The sequence below is a fragment of the Sus scrofa genome, chromosome 10 (assembly GCF_000003025.6).
Source record: "Sus scrofa isolate TJ Tabasco breed Duroc chromosome 10, Sscrofa11.1, whole genome shotgun sequence".
Taxonomy (NCBI): domain Eukaryota; kingdom Metazoa; phylum Chordata; class Mammalia; order Artiodactyla; family Suidae; genus Sus; species Sus scrofa.
In genome coordinates this window covers 46556483-46576076 of record NC_010452.4, presented here as the reverse complement: position 1 = coordinate 46576076, position 19594 = coordinate 46556483, and the positions used below count along the sequence as shown (strand labels likewise).

Below are 19594 nucleotides of genomic sequence, written 5' to 3'. Positions count from 1 at the left end.
TCCCTATTGAAAGCATCCTTCTATTAGGAATACGAGCTTTCCTACCCCAGCCCTATTCAGCTGTGGTCAAATATATTCATTTAAAAATGAGGTGGCAGGAAGGAGGAGAAGAATCATAGCAGCAAGGATGGAAGCTCTAGGACAAAGAAAATCCATACCTGTTCTCTCTCCAGACAAGTGCTCAAAGCATCATTTTTTTTGTTTTTGGCCGCAGTGTGCAGCATCTTGATGTGGGATCTCAGTTCCCAGACCAAGAACTGAACTTGGGCTGAAGTCATAAAAGTGCTGAATCCTAACCACTAGACCACCAGGGAACTCCTGCAAAGCACTATTTTTAAATACAATGTCTATCTGGAATTCCTGTTGTGGCAAAGTGGGTTAAGAACCCCACATGGTGTCTGTGAGGATGTGGGTTTAATCCTGGTCTCACTCAGTGGGTTAAGGATCTGGTGTTGCCACAAACTGTGACGTAGGCTGAAGATGTGGCTGGGATCTGGGATTGTGGTGGTTGTGGTGAAGGCTGACAGCTGCAGCTGTGATTTCACCCCTAACCCAGGAACTTACATGTGCTGAAGCCATAGCTCTAAAAAGAAAAAGAAATCAGTGTATATCTATGTAGATATGTAAAGGTTAATTCTATGTATAAAGTCATCTTAAGCATCAATGGTATACTGTAATACCTTTTTTTTTTGTCTTTTTAGGGCCACACCCATGGCATATGGAGATTCCTAGGCTAGGGGTCTAATTGGAGCTCTTGCTGCTGGCCTCCGCCACAGCCATAGCAACGTGGGATCAGAGCCGCGTCTGCGACCTACATCACAGCTCACGGCAATGCTGGATCCTTAACCCACTGATCAAGGCCAGGGATCGAACCCGAAACCTCATGGTTCCTAGTTGGATTTATTTCCACTGCACCATGGTGGGAACTCCAAGTAATATCTTTCTTTTTTCTTTTTCAGCCGAACATGTGGCATATGCAAGTTCCTGGGCCAGGGACTGAATCCAAGTAGCAGTTGTGACCTATGTCACAGCCGTAGCAACGCTGTATCTTTAACCCACCGTGCTGGGCTGGGGATCAAACCTGTGCCGCCGCAGAGACAACACTGTGTCTGTAACCTGCTGCTCCACAGCAGGAACACTTATACTGTAATATCTTTTTTTTTTTTTTTTTTTTTTTGGTCTTTTTGTCTTTTTAGGGCTACACTTGCGGCATATGGAGGTTTCCAGGCTAGGGGTCCAATCGGAGCTGTAGCCACCTGCCACAGCCACAGCCACAGCAATGCAGGATCTGACCCGCAACTGCGACCTACACCACAGCTCACAGCAATGCCAGATCCTTTACCCACTGAGAGAGGCCAGGGATTGAACCCACATCCTCATGGATGCTAGTTGGGTTTGTTAACCGCTGAGCCACGACGGAAACTCCTGTACTGTAATATCTTAAACCCATCTTGAATCTTAAAACATCTGAACGCTCTTCATCTGATTCAATCATGCAGCAAACATTTTAGGTGGGTACCTAGCAACTGCCAGGAACTGTTCTTGATCATGAGGATTCAAAGATAAGGCAGAGGTGATAGGACACAGAAAATAACTGAGATGCTGCCAGGCCATGGCGTCATACACGTCTAGCGTCTCATACACATCTGCTGAATGGACAGTGCTCAGGAGGGACCAAATGACCGGTCAGGGGATGGAGAAAGGGACTTGAAAGGTGAGATCATGCTCACGCAATTTGACAATCAACGAGGTGTGTGCAAGGGACAGCGGCTGGAAGTGAGCTGGAGAGCCAGGCAGGGGCCTGCTCTGAAGAGAGCCGTGCGCCGTGCGCAGGAGGGTGCACCGCCTCGCTGTGGGTAGCTCTGAGATGTTCTCACGTGGGAAAGGGGTACGTGGTTTTCAAAGACAGCCCAAGTGGCAGCACAGATCTGGTGGGGGGAAGGAGGGGCTGAAGACAGACAGCTGCAGAGACTGGCCAGAAAAGCGCAAAGAGTCTGAACCCAGACAGAAGGAGAGGAGACGGGAGGCTGGAGAAACACTGATGTGACATCCACACAACCTTGCAGGGGACCAGATGTGGCCTCAGGTGGGGCAGGGTGGTGAAGCAAAAGCATAGGTGGGGCTTGCCTCTGGGGTCTCTACTTGGAGGGCCTGGCAGATGGTACCCTGCACAGAAATGAGCAGGAGTAGGGGCTGAGGTGAGAGGAGTCAATGGGTCTGTTTCAGGCATGCAAGTCTGAGTTTCCCGGAGGACATCCAGAGACAGATGTGCAACAGACAGTCAGAAACACAGATCAGAGGTCAGCCTTGGGTACACAGGTGGCTGTGAGAAGCAGTCAGATGCTCCAGCGATGGCTTGGCAAGTAAGTTAAGAGCTGGGCGTGGGGCAGAGCCCAGGGTGTGACAGGAGAGGACTCAGGGGGACACTGAGTCAGAGCACTAAGGGAGGGTGGCCTTCCTTTCTAAAGAGAGGAGAGGGACACAGATGCTGCAGGGATATCCAAGAGGATGAGGCGGTCCCCTGATTTCACAAGCACACAGCTGCTACTGAACTCAGAGACTGTGGTTTCTGAAGCGTGGGCGGCAGAAGCGGGACTGCAGTGGGTCAGGAAATGGAAGCATCATGTGGAGAACAATCCTTCGGGAAATCTGGGCTACAGGGAATCTGGGAAAGTGAGTTTGATGTCACAGTTCGAGAAGCCTTCTGTAGAATGGGGGAGACCTTTGCTCATGGAGTAAGCTCTCGGGTGGTGCACTAGGTACCAGGCCCTGAATGAAGCTTCTTACAAATACTAACTGATTTATTCCTTCGGGTGGTTAATTTGATGTGTCAGCCTGGCTAGATCATGGCACCCAGATGTTTGACCAAACACACCTGGATGTTGCCAAGAACATATATTTTTCTTCCCTTCTTTTTACAGCCTCACCTGCAGCATATGCAAGTTCACAGGCTAAGGGTCAAATCAGAGCTGCAGGTGCTGATCTATGCTGTAACTTGTGGCAATGCCAGATCTTTTACCCACTGAGTCAGGCCAGGGATCAAACCCACATCCTCATGGAGAATATGCTGGGTTCTTAACCTGCTGAGCCACAATGGAAGCTCCGTCAGGAAGCATTTTCAAGATGATATTAATGTTTAAATCAGTAGATTGAGTAGAGCAGATTATGCGTCATAACATGGGTGGGCCTCATCTCATCAGCTGAAGATTTTAAGAAAAAGACTGACCTTTCCTGAGAAAGAGGGAATTCTGCCAGCAGAGGGTCCTTTGGACTCGTGCTGCAACATCACCTCTTCTCTGGGTTTCCAGTCTTCTGGCCAACCCTGCAGATTTTATTTAATTTATATATTTTTTTAGGGCTACACCCATGGCATATGGAAGTTTCCAGGCTAGGGGTCGAATCAGAGCTACAGCTGCCGGCCTGCACCACACCCACAGCAACACCAGATCTGAGCCTCATCTGTGAGCTACACCACAGCTCACGGCAACACCAGATCCTTAAGCCACTGAGCGAGGCCAGGGATTGAACCTGTGTCCTCATGGATACTAATCGGGTTCGTTAGCTGCTGAGCCACGACGGGAACTCCCCACTCTGCAGATTTTGGACTTGCCAGTCTCTGCAAGTACATAAGCCATTTCCGTAAAATAAATCAAGCACCCACATCCTACTGGTTCTGCTTCTCTGGAGAACTCTGACCAATAAATACACGGCACAACAACATTAGGTACTATTATCATTCCCATTTCACAGTTGAGAAAACCATGGCAGAGAGAGGTTAAATAACCTGGCCAGGGCCACACAGCTGGTGGCCAGCAGAGCTGGAATTTCAATCCAGTATGTCCCCCAAGCTCCTGCTCTTAGCCACACACTCTGCTTCGGACCACTGGCCCAGCGTGTTGGGGGCCAACCTGGGCGGAGAGGGAGACCACTCAGTGGGGTGAGGGCCTCAACAAATGTGTGCCTCGTACAGGTGAGGAAACTGGCACAGGTGATCCCCCTCGGTGGGACTGAGAGTTTTCCAAGTGGCAGATCCAGGGCTTCAGGAGGCAAAACACAAGCTTTTCCGTATCCTTCCTATTCTCTGGCATTGCTTTGTTTTCCACATCCTTCTCTCCCTGCACAATTCCCATCTTCCTTGGGGCTTCCTCCTAGCTGCTCTCTCCTGGGAGCCCAGGGCTCCTATGTCCTGCCCAGGACCACGTGCCTCAAAAAGTCATCAAGTTGGGAAGGACGCAGGCCAGTGGACAAAGGGGCCATGTGACTCAGCGCAGCACACGCCAGGCGGCAGCTCCGTCCTTTATACAACAGCAGGTTGCTACGTCCAGGGAAGGCCCTGCATGCCTCACGGATAATTATGCAGTCTGTTAGCAACTGGAAAGTTCAACCAAATCAACACAAAACAAAACCAACCCCAGTCCCCCCAAACCCCAGAAAGCCCAGCAAACATTTATTTTTAAATATTAATTCCTAAAACTAGAATCTCACTACTCAAGGAACAAGACGTCTTTGAAAATACATGTGATACCAAAATCTCCCAACAATTTTTATGCATGGACTAACAGTTTTAAAATTCTGAAGTTCCCGGGCCAGGGAGTGAACCCAGGCCACAGCAGTAACTGAAGCCATAGCTGTGACAACTGATGCTGGATCCTTAACCTGCTGAACTACCTGGGCACTCCTCAAGTTTGCCTTTCATGGGATTGAGAACCATTAGGGTATAAGAACCAACATGCTGTCAAAATCCTAAGCTCAAGCATGTCCTCCTGCATTCTTATCACAAACATCAACTGTAAAACTTCCTAGAGAGACATTTGGAAATATATATTAAAAGCTTTAGAATTGTGTACATTTTAAAGTCAGCAATTCCACTTCTAAAATGTTTTCCTAATGAAATACTCATGGCTATGTGTGAAATTTTGCTACCTACAAAGATATTCATCATAGCACTGGTAAGAATAGAAATGCTTTTTCTAGTTGTTGAGGATTGAGCAATTGAATTATGACATGCACACATAAGAGAATACTATGCAATCATTAACACTGACATTGCAGAAGAATAGCTGCTGTGGAATAATAATGCTATGGAAAGATGTTCATGATATACAAATTGGGGTTTTTTTTGTTTGTGTTTGCTACACTCACAGCATATGGAAGTACCCAGGGCAGGGATTGAACTTGTGCTAGAGCAGTGACCAGAGCCACAGCAGTGATAGTGCCAGATCCTTAACCTGCTGAGCCACCAAGGAACTCCTACAAATGGGTTTTAAGGGCCTGTTATAGAACAGTATAGACACATAATCCCCTTTCTGTTAAACTTGTATTTTTTGGAAGGCAGCCCATAAGAGGGTCCCAGGACTTCCACTCCTGGTGTTTATACACCTGTACCACCGCCACTGCCCCCAGGCCACTGTACTGTATCAGCATTAAGCTCTGTCCCTACCAGCACATGCAAAGAAGTGAGGGGAGGCTGCTTTGGCATCAGGTTATAGAAGACTGTGACTTCTACTTTGGCCACCTGTGCTTCTGTATTTTTAGTTATTTAAACATTTCTCTTGGGTCACCTGTTCCAGTGGGAGCAAGCTGTCATACTGTGAGTGGCCCTATGGGGATGACCACGTGGCCAGGAATTGAAGTCTCTGGCCAACAGCCAGAGAGAAGCTGAGGGCTGAAAGCCACTTGCCAGCCCCTGCTGGATCCTGGGAGGAGCCGGCTGACAGCCTGACTGCAACCTCGTCAGAGACCCTGGTCCCAAACCACCTAGGGTGTGCCTGGGTTCCTGACATTCCCAACCTGTGAGATAACAGATGTTCACTGCTGTTTTAAAGTTAGTGAGTTTGAGGGCCACCTGTTGCGCAGCAAAAGGTAACTAATACATACATATACATGCCCAGTGAAGTGGCTGGAAAGAAAGACTGGCTCACCTCGGAGATACTGTGGGTTCTGCTCCAGACCTACTGTAATATATTGCCAACATCGCAATAAAGTGGGTCACATGAATTTTTGGTTTCCCAGTGCATATAAAAGTTATGTTTATCCTATGCTGTAGTCCATTAACTATGTAATAACACTATGCCTAAAAAAGCAAGACACATATTCTAATTAAAAAATACCTTATTGCTAAAAAAATGCTCACCATCATCTGACAACAGAGGGTTACAGCACACGTTCAATATGTAAAACATGCAGTGTCGGCAAAGTGCAATAAGATGAACTGCCACAGGACAAGGGCTGTCTGTAATCCCAAGTACTACTGGGGGTTTTTCTAGGTGGCGGGATCATGAGTAAGTTTTTATATTTATTTTTTGTATAGCATTTGCTATGTTTTTTTCATTTTTCAAGGAACAGAAAAAAAAAAAAACACATAACCAAGAGAGAGCATGTGACTTTCTAAAGAATAAAAGGATAAAGCTTAGGTGAGCCCATTTAGCTCTAATAACCTTTAAAGATTCTCTTCAAGTAAATTAGCTTAAATATGCACAAAAAAATAAAATAAAATAAAATAAAGAACTCCAAAGGGCATTTCAAGCTTACGCAGCACAAACTGTGCCATGCACTCCCAGTAACAGTATTCACTAACTTCAAGGAAAAGAAACTTTCACAGGCTTCTTTTCTTTTTGGGCTTTTTAAGGCCACACCCTCGGCACATGGAGGTTACCAGGCTAAGGGTGGAATTGGAGCTACGGCCTCTGGCCTACGCCACGGCCCCAGCAACTCGGGATCTGAGCTGGGATCCTTTACCACCATGTGAGGCCAGGGATCAAACCTGCATCCTCATGGATACTAGTTGGGTTCGTTAACCACTGAGCCACGATGGGAACTCCCTCACAGGCTCCTTAAAAGGGGAATCAAACAGTTAATGAAGTCATCTGTTAGCCGACCGCTGGCACGGAGGTCTTGCTTACCCAGCTTCTGGTCAAACCGCCACGCTGTGACATAGGCATTGTGTCTCAGACTGCTCTGTGTGGCCAGGGGCACGGTGACATAAATGGGACCATCCACCAACACGGGCGTTCCATCGCTGCTGAGCAAGTGGACACTGACGGCCGTGACCGGGGTCAGGTCATACCTGGTGCCGTTTCCTGGAAGCAAGAGGCATTGTCCATCACATCACACGAAGGACCTCCCTGTGCCTGCAGAAACTGTTTACAGAAACACATAAGAGCTCCCATCTACTGACGATCAGATTTCTTAAAAGCGAAGGACTGTATTTTTTTTCCTCTCTCTCTTTTTTTGCTGCCCTGCCGCATATGGAGTTCCCAGGCCAGGGATCAGATCCGAGCCACAGTTGTGACCCCCACGCTGCAGCTGCAACAAGGCGGGATCTTTTAACCCACTGTGCTGGGCTGGGGACTGAACCTGTGTCCTGGTGCTGCAGAGATGCTGCCGATCCTGTGGGAACTCCAAAGACTGTGTTAAGTACCTTACACACACAATCCTCACCGAGACATTCTAAGGTAGGTATAACCCCATTTTGCATGTACACAAAGAGGCTCAGAGTGGGGAGTTGGGGGGGGGGCTGGTCCACAAACACACACTAGTTTGGGGTAGGGCTGAGAGCAAGCTCGTGTGTGCCTATTCTAACTGCTGTGCAAGAAAAGGCTTCAAAAGGGAAAGGACTGCCTATGGTGGGAGAGCAGGTGGGTGTGGACATCCCGAAATCAACTCCGATATAAAGTGAGCCCCGCGGACACGCTGATGACTTGGACGATTGCCATAAGGAAACCAAATGTTTTATTTTTATTTTCATTTACTTTTATTTTATTTATTTTTTTCCTTTTCTGGGGCCACTTCTGCAGCATGTGGAGGTTCCCAGGCTAGGGGTCGAATCGGAGCTGTGGCTGCCGGCCTACGCCGGAGCCACAGCAACTTGGGATCTCAGCCGCGTCTGCGACCTACACCACAGCTCACGGCAACACCAAATCCTTAACCCACTGAGCAAGGGCAGGGATCGAACCCTCAGCCTCATGGTTCCTAGTCGGATTCGTTAATCACTGCGCCACGGCGGGAATTCCAAAACCAAATGTTTTAAATCAGAGACCGCTTAAAAAAAAAAGAAGAGTGTATTTTCTTCAAGGAGTACTTCAAAAACATTAACTGCCTTCCACTCAAAGTACACTATGGAAAACTTGGACTGGAAACATTTATGAATTCTTTGGGCTGCCACTGTTATTTTGATCTGTTTAAAAGGAATTTAATATACCAATTATTCTACATTAGAGGCCTTTTATCTGCGCCAATGCTTTAAGGACTGTCTACTTTACAGCTAAATTGGGGAATGCTTATGAGAGCGATATTATATTTGTACACTTAAGTGATCCATTTGAGAAAAAAATTTTCTCCAGTGAAATATAATATATCATATAACATGTATTCGCTCATAATTTAAAATCTTCCCTTGAACACAATGATGAAAACACTGTGATGGAAAAATTTAAGCTGTATTAAAATGCAACTTATGGCATTTTTTTTTTTTATTAAGCTACTTTATGTGCTTACCTATTAACTTCCTGAGCTAATGCAAACCTTTAATTAGACTACATTTATTTCTTTTTATATTTATTTTTTGGCTGGGCCTGCAGCATGTGGAAGTTCCCGGGCCAGAGATCCACCCTGTGGCATAGGAGCAACCTGAGTGGGTGCAGTGACAATGCCAGATCCTTAACCCTCTGTGCCACAGCAGGATCTCCCCGATGAGACTAAATTTAAACATTTTAGGCAAATAGAGTGAATTTTCGAGTTTCAACAACAAGTGATAGTTAAACTCTTTGCAGAGAAATGTCTACACAGCTACTAATAGTACCATCTCTTACGATTTACACTCATCTCTGTTTTCCAAAGAAGGAAAAGGCATGGAAATGAGGACCTCATCACAAGGTCCATGTTGGCATCAGAATTCAAGATCTGAAATCTTTTATTGTGGCCATTTCATTTTAGGGTGAAGAAGAAGAAATCCCAGAATTTACTATATTTCTAGTCAAAATGTTTCGTGGATGGTGGACCTAAATGTGCCAAATGCCCAGAGGCGACAGAGGAGCAAAAGCCAGGTCTCCAGGGTCCCTCTCTAGGCTCTGTTAGATTCTCTGGATGAGAAAGAACTTAGAAATTAAGGAACTTACTAGCTTTTGTAGAAACAATGTAGAGGTAATGTTTTCAATTAGGTAGTGGCTGCTTCTTTCATCCAACTGGAGGCAGGAAGTCAGCCAGGGAAGCAGCGGGCAGAGCAGAAAGCCCCCCGAATCCTCCCCCATCCTTTCCTTCCACTTAACGTCTCTTGATTCCTAGAGATGGTATCCCCATTGTCCCCACTCATTCTCCTTCAAGGTTTCCTTCCTATTATCTTGCACATCCCTGGTCCAGAAAGCCACGGTCCCAGGACCAGATCTGTCACCTGCTGCTCATGCGACTTTGGGCAGGTTACGTCCCTCCTCTGTGGTCTGTATTTCTTGTCTGCACAACTAAGGAGGTTGGACTAGATGCTTTTCTATAAGTCTACAGAAAGAAACAAATGCTGCTGTAGATACTCGGAAGTAAGAACAGCACTGGAAAGGGGCATGATCCTTAAAGCAACACGCACGAGGTTCGCGTGATTTAATGTTCTTCAAAATGTCCTCTGTTGGAAGACATTGCAAGCACTTAAATCTGCTTCCTTGAGGTCTCTTTCCTCTCTCAAGGCTTCTACCCCCTGCCTCTTTATTCTGCCCTCCCACTTTATTCTGGAAGGGCTCCTACTTTGAAGGGCTACATTGTTTCCCTTCCAGCCCTTGTTATGAGTGAGGCTGTAACTCTTGACAAGAAGGGTGAGTTCTCTATATAATGAGTTTCTCCATCCTGTTCCAACTTGAGGTTACCTGACTTCTACTGAATAAAGACAGGTGTCTGTCAGCAAAAGCAGCACGGCTGGACCAGCTGTGTTAGGAGGGCACCAATCCATCACTTAGAACAAGAGCAGTTTTGCTCCAAGAGCATTTAAAGTTCTGTTTGACTTTCCACATTAATCCTATTACTGATTCCTTCTCTGTCTTCCCGGAGTTACTAGCAGAAGGAATTACTTGAGAACCCCTTGGGAACATCACAGGACAGCTCCGTGTTTCCTTAGCAACCACAGTGGAGAGTGCGATGCTGTGGGGATGCAGGGGAATGCGCAAATGAGCAACTGGCTGAAATCTCACGTGGCTGCATTTCCCTGTTTCCAACTCTGGAAACTCCCTCAAAGGGGGCGGGGGGACAACCACCCCCAGGACACACCAGGGAAGCAGTCACTTTCTAATCGCATCTCTGGCCTCTGTTTACTTTGCTGAATTCTGTCATTCAGCGCCTTGTCATCTCACATAGGTTTGTGGGGTCCAGGCTCTCATTCTCAGCTGAAACCTCTTAGATGCATTTCATCAAACAGGAGGCAGGAGTTCCCTTCATGGCACAGTGGTTAACGAATCCGACTAAGAACCATGAGGTTGTGGGTTCGGTCCCTGGCCTTGCTCAGTGGTTAAAGGATGTGGCGTTGCCATGTGTAGGTTGCAGACACGGCTCGGATCCCACATTGCTGTGGCTCTGGCGTAGACTGGTGGCTACAGCTCTGATTAGACCCCTAGCCTGGGAACCTCCATATGACGCAGGAGCAGCCCAAGAAATGGCAAAAAGACAAAAACAAAACAAAACAAAAAAAAACCCCAAACCAGGAGGCAACCGTGGGGCAGAAGAGAAGCCCTAGTTGATGGGCTGATTCTTCCTTGGTCACCTAACCAGTCATTTCAGCAGAAAAACAGGGGTATACAACCTTCCAAAGACCTTCTCTTCTCCCTTGGAAATGACAGAGCGATTTTAAAATAAACTCCTCTAAATCAATAGTCCCGAGCTGTGTTATTCTCCCTCATTATCATCATCTGGGGTTTCATCATTCATTCAAGAGCTCTTGGATTGGGGCACAGAAGAATGAATGAGCTCCAAGGAATGAGGTCATCCCTCTGACTCAGGGCTTTATGACGGAGGCTGGATGGAAGTTCCACGATGGCCGCAGGTGAGCATCTTCCCCGAAACACTGCTCTTTGCCCAGCGCTGCCCCTTTAAATTAAAAGTCAACCTTTTCCCCCCATTATATTCACTTAAGATGACCACCATGCATTTGTCCTGTAGTTGGTGATGGACATACTCATGGCATCTTCATCAGGCCAAACTTAGAAGGAAAAAAAATATTTCTCAAAAGTAGTACTGGCAGAGGGAGGAAAAGCAAGCAACCAATCACCAGGTCACCCTGATCCATAACCAGACATTTATTAACATTCTACAAAGCGGATCAGCTGTTGCAGGTGTAAAAGCTTTTGCAGGACGATCAGTTTCTTTTCAGCACCGGACAATTAGGTGAAATTCAATCAAAGCGTCCCTGGGAAATGCAATTATGTACTTGCCTAGTGGGAGCTAACCCAGAACAGCCTCTGGTTTTCAAGTTTATGTGATGACTCGTGGAAAATGTTGGGGAAAAGAAGAGGAGGAGACAAGAAAATGATTCGAGACTCAGTCCCTGCCAAACTCTGTTCAGCAGGAGGAGGACCAGGGATCACACATTAGTACCAAGTTCTGTTGGCTGTGAATGGAGGTAGAAGGAGGTCTCCCCCCCCCACCCCTTTTATGGCCAAACTTGCAGCATATGGAAGTTCCCGGGCTAAGGGTCAAATCAGAGCTGCAGCTGCCGGCCTACACAACAGCCACAGCAACGCTGATCCAAGGTGCATCTCCGAACTACACTGTAGCTTGTGGCAACACTGGATCCTTAAGCCACTGAGCGAGGCCAGGAATCAAACCTGCATTGTCAGGGAGAATATGTCGGGCTCTTAACCTGCTGAGCCACAACAGGAACTCCAGAAGGCGGTCTCTTACTGATGAGCAGTTATTACCTGTTTTCTGGCTGGTGGCTTTTGGTGTCTCTGATCTTTGAGCAATGTGTGTCCTGCCAGTAGAGCATGAGAATGACTGAGCGGACTTAGAGGTCTGCCAGGAGACAATTCAAAATCAACTATAAACCTGACTGCTCTTTGCTGAGTGCCAGGCAAAGAGAGAAGCAAACTCAAGGCAGAGAGAGAAATGGGAGGCCATGGGAAAAGGCCGGATGGACTCTTCCGGTGGAGCCCAGAGGCTCCCTGATCCCAAGAGCTCCCCTCGTTGGTGGGCGGAGGCACTGCTGTGAACTTCTCAGACCCAATGCCACCCTGTCCCCTCCCTTTCCAGCTGTGACACGTGGCGGCGGGGTGGGGCTGTGCTTCTCTGCACTGCTGGGCAGGCTGCTCCTCCAAACACAAGTGGGCAGAGGCCAAGGACAGGGGACAGAAAACTTCTCACTCGGATCCGACACTTAAAATTTTCTTTTCAGTCAAAAGAACTGCTGGGAATTAAATATACTTCATCAGGGCAAAAAGAACTCAGAGAAGATGCTCAAGGCAACTGGTACCAGGAGAAAGGCTCAGGGAGACAAATGCACTAAAGTCCAGCCCTGCACTGGTGCAGACTGAACTCCTTAAATGAGTTTCAACGCACTTGAACTTGTAGGCAAAACTGCCCTTCTGCACAGGGGTCTCGCCCACTTAAAAGGTACAAACACATATGAAGATGCAAACGAAGATCCCTCGAGGGCAAAAAGAGATGAGAATCACATTACCTGTTCCGTTTCCATCTAATCCTCGCAAATAAGGAAATCCGTCCACCTCCGAGGGGGAGCTGGCGGCCGTGAGAAAGGCGGTCAGGTCACTGTAGCTGGTGTTCTCTGGCAGGCGCAGGGCTCGTCTCTGGAAATGCACTCGAGGCTGAGGCCGGGCACCTGCAGAGATGAACCTCTGAGTTACCGCCGCCGGGAGGAGCAGTCTCTTTTTTTAGAAAATGCAAACCCCGGAAAGGGCTGCTCTAAGGTTTCAGCGTGCCCCGCCCCGCCCCCACCCCTCCCTACATCTCCTCTCATCCCTCCCATTCACGCAGGACACAGAGATGTGACAACATGCTATTATGGGGAGGGAAATAATAGCCCATTGTCACATTTGCTGTGACACAGGATGTTATTTAGGTTTTTCACAAAAAGCTCTATTTGTGAACGGGTCTTTTCACTGCCCAGGCTTCGCCTGTGGGTAGGGGTAGCGCTTTGGGAAAGTCCATGTAAGTGAAATGAGTAGATGACAATTAATTTCTTGATACAAACAAGGCAAGAGAGACCCTTTAGTGCCATTACAAACACATATCCTTAGTCTTCCTGGTAAAATCTGCTCTAAGTGCACAGACCAGACTGAAGCAGCGCAAGGCAACAGATGTACAGCAGGACAAGAGATGCAAACAAAGAGCCCACGGTAATGAACCTTGCCCTTGGGTGGAAGCTGCCTTTCGGCATCCTGTCCACTCTGGGGGGGGGGGTTGCATCTTACTCGCAATAGGCTATGTTATAGATTTAATGACGAGACTCTTCAAAGGATGTAAGAATTGCTCCTTTCACCGAACTCAACTCTGTGCAGAAGGATGGGTTGAGCCAACAGTCCCTTTAGACTGTCACCTTGTGACACCCTCTACAGTTCGACTTTGCTCCAGATGTTGTTTTGATTGCAAAACCTGAACCCACTTTTCCCTAACAGTACAGTGACAGTCACAAGGCGTAAATGTGCTAAATCACTGCACAAACCCTGTAAAAACATCATTATGACAAAAATTAAGAGAGATGGGAGTTTAGCCGTTACTTACAGAAGTACACATTTCTCTGGGTTAAATGAATGTGGTTCCTTGAAAGCAGTGGCCTGCCCTGATGTTTTCTTTTTTCTTTTCAGGGCCGTAGGTGTGGCATGTGGAAGTTGCCAGGCTAGGGGTGGAATCGGAGCTGTGGCCACCGGCCTACACCACAGCCACAGTAACTCGGAATCCAAGCCTTGTCTGCGACCTATACCACACTCATGGCAATGACGGATCCTTAACCCACTGAGAGAGACCAGGGATTGAACCTGCATCCTCATGGATACTAGTTGGATTCGTTTCTGCTGAGACATGATGGGAACTCCCGTGACAACATACTTTGCTCCTTTTATTATTTTTTCTTTCATGTCTGCACCCAGGGCCTATGGAAGTTCCCGGGCCAGGGATTGAACCTGCGCCATGGCAGTGACAACATGGGATCCTTAACCCATTGAGCCACTGGGGAACTCCTCTCTGCTCCTATTATTATTCTCTTTCCATGACAGTGAACTTCCTGCAATTTATTTTCCTTTCTCCACTGTTCTCCAGTCTAAGTCATGCTGCAGATGCCTGGGTTTCACATACAGAGAACTCGTCACAATGGAGAAAAGAATGGTGTGTCTTCACAGAGGGGCTTATCCTCATGAGGATCAAGGCAGAAAGCAGAGGCCAGGCCGGTGACCCCAGAACATGCTGGGTCACGTGTGCCCTTCCAGGCGCTGTGAGATGGGCAGGCTGGGGTCACTGGGAAGGCTTCTTTGGCTGAAAGGAACAGAAACCCGCTGCAGCTGGACCAAGGACAAGGCGAGGCTGGTGAAAGACGACGGGGGATTTTGCTGAACCCTGCAGGACCGGTGCAGCCAGGCCTTACAGGGACCCAGAGACGACATCCAAGTCTGCCCCCAGCTCCCAGGCCACAGAGCGTCTTGTCCCCATGCTGTGTCTGCTTGTGCGTGTCCGTTTCTCTCTGCCTTTCTGCCTCTGTGCATACGTATCTGTCTCTGTCTCTCGCACACATGCCTTCTCTTACTCTCTGACACATCACGCGTGTCCGTGGGAAACCCTCTCCACTGGCAGCCTCCCCTCCCTTCTCTGTGTAGAAGAATTGCTCCCTGGCTGGACATCTGTGGCTGTCTTCTGCGGCTGGCGGGGTAGGGGGCACAGGGGCGATGCTGGGGCAGGTTGACTAGAAGGGGGTGTGGCCGGTCTGGTGGATTTGACACATGCTGTGACCAGCACGCCCTGGTATCTGCGGGGGAACGACACCCGCCCCCCACTGCACAGGCAGGACCTCTACCTGGTGCACTGACGCATGAACCGTCTCAGAAGCGTAAGGGTGGAAGTGTTCTAAGTCACCGTGTGAAGACGATTTGAAGCATATGAGGCTGGGGCGGGGAGGGGTTGTGTTCGTAAGCCTAAATTTATGGATTAAAGCTGCTAAATGCCCACACATTTCAGGAGGGACCTGACTGGGTGGGGATGGGAGAAGGGGAGGGGACAGTCTGTCTCCCTTCTGTGAATGCCTCTTCCCTACCCTCCTCAGGGCAGCTATTTCCAGCGTCCTCTGTTCTTCTCAACTTTGGGGCTGCACTGCCATCCCCCAAATGCTCAGATCCAATTCTACTGGAAACATTGGGGCCACCACTTCCTCTGTCAGCCCTTAAAGATCTTTCTTCTCTCTTCTCTTCTGCCCCTTCTGTCCCTGCCGCCCCCCAAGATCAACCCGAGCCTCCTGACTTTTGCTTGTTTTAACGCAAGACGTTCTTGCCTTCCTCAAAAATCTCCCTCCAGGGACTTCTCCTCCCCAATGAACACATGTACCCCTTTCTTTGGCATCTAGAAAAATAGCAATAAGACACAACTTGCACTCTGCTAATCCCCATAAGCCTCTTCTTCTGCCCACCATCCAGTGATGTGGCTTTTACCCCCAACACATGCCGCCCTCGGAAATGTCAAGTGACGACTATATAATCTGCAATCCCTGTGACCCCTGCTCGCCTTCCTTCGCTCAGCTGCTCACAATGGTGCGCCCTGTTCCTGCCCCTGCCCGGAGCCGTCCTGCACTCTGCTCTCCCCAGAGTCACCAGCTCTTTCCTCTGTGCGTGCTTTTTTCTCTTCCTACATTTGATGAGACAGGTCTTCAAGGTTCACCCCGGCCCCCTCTGCTGTTTCTGACTCTCTCCTGCTCGCCTCCTCTGCCAGGGACTCTGCCCAGCCCCACACCTGCATTCCCTCCACTTCTAGACACCACAACCCGGACGCCTGTCAGAGGCTCTAAAACCACCTTCACCTTCTCTCCCACTTAACAAAATCCCACTCTGCACCCGGGTTTGATTCCAGGTCGTCACCACCACTTTCCCCGAATATTGCTGTGCAATCTGTCACAGGCCAGGGCTGCCCAGGCTCCCCTTCCCCATGTTTCTAGCCTCATCCTTTCCTTCCCTTCTGCCTCTGGCCTACACTACCCTACATTACCTCTTGCCTTGACTATCGCAAAAGTGTCCCCTTAACCCTTTCTCGCATCATCTCATCGTGGGTCTCCAATTCCACTTTCGCGTCCTTTCTTTGTCCAGAAACCTTCACCGGATCAATTTACCAACCTGACAATGGCGGCTACCATCATAGACAAATGTAGACTTAAACTACTATTCCACCTGTCTCGGGGAGAGGTATAGCTCTGTGCTTCGGAACTTAACAAAGTTCTTTTTTTTTACATTAAAAGAAAATTTAAACACAGTTGATTTACAGTGTTGTGCCAATTTCTGCTGTACAGCAAAGTGACCCAGACATACATATATATATATATATTCTTTTTCTCATATAATCTTCCATCACTTTCTATCACTAGAGATTGGAGAGAGTTCCCTATGCTGTACAGCAGGACCTCACTGTTTATCTCTTCTAAATGGAATAGTTTGCATCTACTAACCCCAAACTCCCCATCTACTCCTTGCTCCCCCTCCCCCTTGGCAACCACAAGTCTGTTCTCCATGTCTGGGAGTCTGTCTCTGTTCTGTATACAGGTTCATTTGTGCCATAGTTTTGATTCCACATATAAGTGATGATATCATATGGTATTTGTCCCTCTCTTTCTTTCTTTTCTTTTTTTTTTTGTCTGTCTTTTTACCATTTCTTTGGGCCGCTCCTGCGGCATATGGAGGTTCCCAGTCTAGGGGTCCAATCGGAGCTGTAGCCACTGGCCTACGCCAGAGCCACAGCAACGTGGGATCCGAGCTGTGTCTGCGACCTACACCACAGCTCATGGCAACGCCGGATCGTCAACCCTCTGAGCAAGGGAAGGGATCGAACCCGCAACCTCATGGTTCCTAGTTGGATTCGTTAACCACTGTGCCACGATGGGAACTCTCTGTCCTTCTCTTTCTGACTTACTTCACTTAGTATGAGAATCTCTAGTTGCATCCATGTTGCTGCAGACTGCAGTATTTCGTTCTTTTTTATGGCTGAGGAGTATTCCACTGTATATATGTACCACATTCTTAATCCATTCATCTGTTGCTGGACACTTGGGTTGTTTCCATGTCTTGGCTATTGTGAATAGTGCCGCTAGGAACACAGGGGCGCATGTATCTCACTCTCTCTCTCTCTTTTTTTTTTTGTCATTTTAGGGCCTCACCAGTGGCATATGGAGGTTCCCAGGCTAAGGGTCAAATTGGAGCTGTAGCCACTGGCCTACACCACAGAAATGCCAGATCCTTAACCCACTGAGCGCGGCCAGGGATCAAACCTGCGTCCTCATAGATACTAGTCAGATTTGTTTTTGCTGAGCCACGAGAGGAACTCTGCATGTATCTTTTTGAATTGTAGTTTTGTCTGGATATATGCCCAGGAGTGGGATTGCTGGATCATATGGTGGTTCTATATTTAGTTTTCTGAGGAACCATCATACTGTTTTCCATGGTGGTTGCACGCAAATTCTTTATATACACATTATTTTACTTAATAACCTACAACAATCCTGTGAAGAGGGAACTCCCTCCTCTCTTTATGGGGGAAGAAACTGAGGCCCAGAAAGGCTGAAGGTCACTCTGTTCGCAAGAGGTAGAAATGAATTCTTCTTCTTCTTCTTTTTTTTTTTTTTTTTTTTTTTTTTGGCTGCACCTGCAGCACTATGAAGTTCCCGGGCCAGGGACTGAATCAGTTCCACAGCAATGACAACACTGGATCCTTAACCTGCTGCACCACAAGAGAAGTCCAGAAATGAATTCTGTTAATTCCCACCTCTGTGCCCCATCCTAGTGCACCTGCCCACATCAGAACAGATGCTCTGCTATGGCCAACTGGCCCTTGTCCTTCGGCCTGCACAGCTTGCGGCTTCTAGTCACTTGCTCATGCTCTTTTCCAAGTCTGATGCTTCTCCCCACTGTCTCTATTTGTAGAACCTACGCATCATTCAAGATGCACCTCAAGGGCCACTTTTCCTAGGTGTCCCTTCTGGACTTGATATCTCTCTGACAGCACGGATCTTCCTGCACTTTGTATTAGGTTTCCCAGTACATTTGCCATGAGAAGAGAACTCAGGCACCACACTGTTTCAATCTTTCCTCTACCACCTTCCATTTGAGTGACTTCAGGGTTTGGCTTCTTTATCTTTTGTTTTTTCTTTTTAGGAATGCACCTGCAGCATGTGGAAGTTCCCAGGCTAGGGGTCGAACTGGAGCAGCAACTGCTGGCCTACACCACAGCCACAGCAACACCAGATCCGAGCTCAGGGCATCCTCATGGTACCCTTTTATTCACTGGCACCACATTCTGAGTTGACAAGATGCTGGTTCTCCTGAGACAGCGTGAAGGTCTGTGAGACAGTTTTGGGAGGCAGAGAGGTGCAGGTGGTGGCCAACAGTCCGGTCCCCAACATGCCAACAACCAAGTCTTATGATTCAAAATCTAGAGATTTAAATCTTGGAATCAGCACCAAAGCCTTGATAGGTTTCGGTGTGGGTGCATCGCTCAGCAAAGCACAAGACATGCACAAAGAAAATAATTTTTATAAAGCCGCCGACAAGTGTTCTCTCTTTCCACTGTCCTATGATCTCACTGCAGAGTTTAAAAGCCACCGTATGATGCCGAACTCCACTGCTGAGCACAGAAGAAAATGGAAACACGAACTCAAAAAGACACCTGCACTGCAATGTTCACAGCAGCACTATTTCCAACAGCCAAGACATGGAAGCAACCCAAGGGCCCACTGACAGATGAATGGATAAAGAAGATGTGGTGTATACACACACGCGCACACACACACACACACACACACACACACACACACACACACACGCACACACACACACACACACACACACACGCACACACTGAAATGCTACTCAACCACAAAAAAGAATGAAATTTTGCCAAGTGTCACAAAATGGATGGACTTGGAAAGTATTATGCTGAGTGAAGTGAGAGAGAAAGACAAATACAGTGACTTTTCACTTACATGCGGCATCTCAAAAAATAAAATAAATGAATATAACCAAACAGAAACATAGACACAGAACAAACTAGCAGCTTCCAATGGGGGAGGGGAAAGATGGGGGAGGAGATTAAGAGGTGCACACTCTTAGGTATAAAACAAATAAGCTCCATGGATATAATATACAGCAGAGGGACTAGAACCAATATTTTATAATCACGATGTTGTACATATGAAACGAACATAATCTTGTAAGTCAATTACACTTCAATAAAAAAAAGGAAAGGAAAGGCCATTTATGACATTGAGTGACAATGAGGGCATTTTGAGACCCAGCCTCTGTTGAGAACGATTCCTATAGTTAATCAATACTATGTTGGCTCACATAAAACAATGTCAACAGAGAAAACAATCAATTTCCTCACTTTTAAAATGAAATCAACTGCCAAGGTCAGTTCCATTGGAAACATG

The 19594-nt window shown here is 47.6% G+C and overlaps 1 protein-coding gene across 2 annotated transcripts in view; it reads right to left on the bottom strand.

Moving 5' to 3' along the window:
- Positions 1–19594, bottom strand: part of FAM171A1 (family with sequence similarity 171 member A1) — a 151313-nt gene that overhangs the window by 25017 nt on the left and 106702 nt on the right. For both annotated transcript variants that reach the window (XM_003130736.6, XM_021064835.1), the window contains 2 exons: positions 12647–12805; positions 6903–7079 (listed from right to left, as the gene is read on the bottom strand). In XM_003130736.6, the coding sequence (XP_003130784.4) occupies positions 6903–7079; positions 12647–12805 (336 nt within the window). The remainder of the gene's footprint in view (positions 1–6902; positions 7080–12646; positions 12806–19594) is intronic.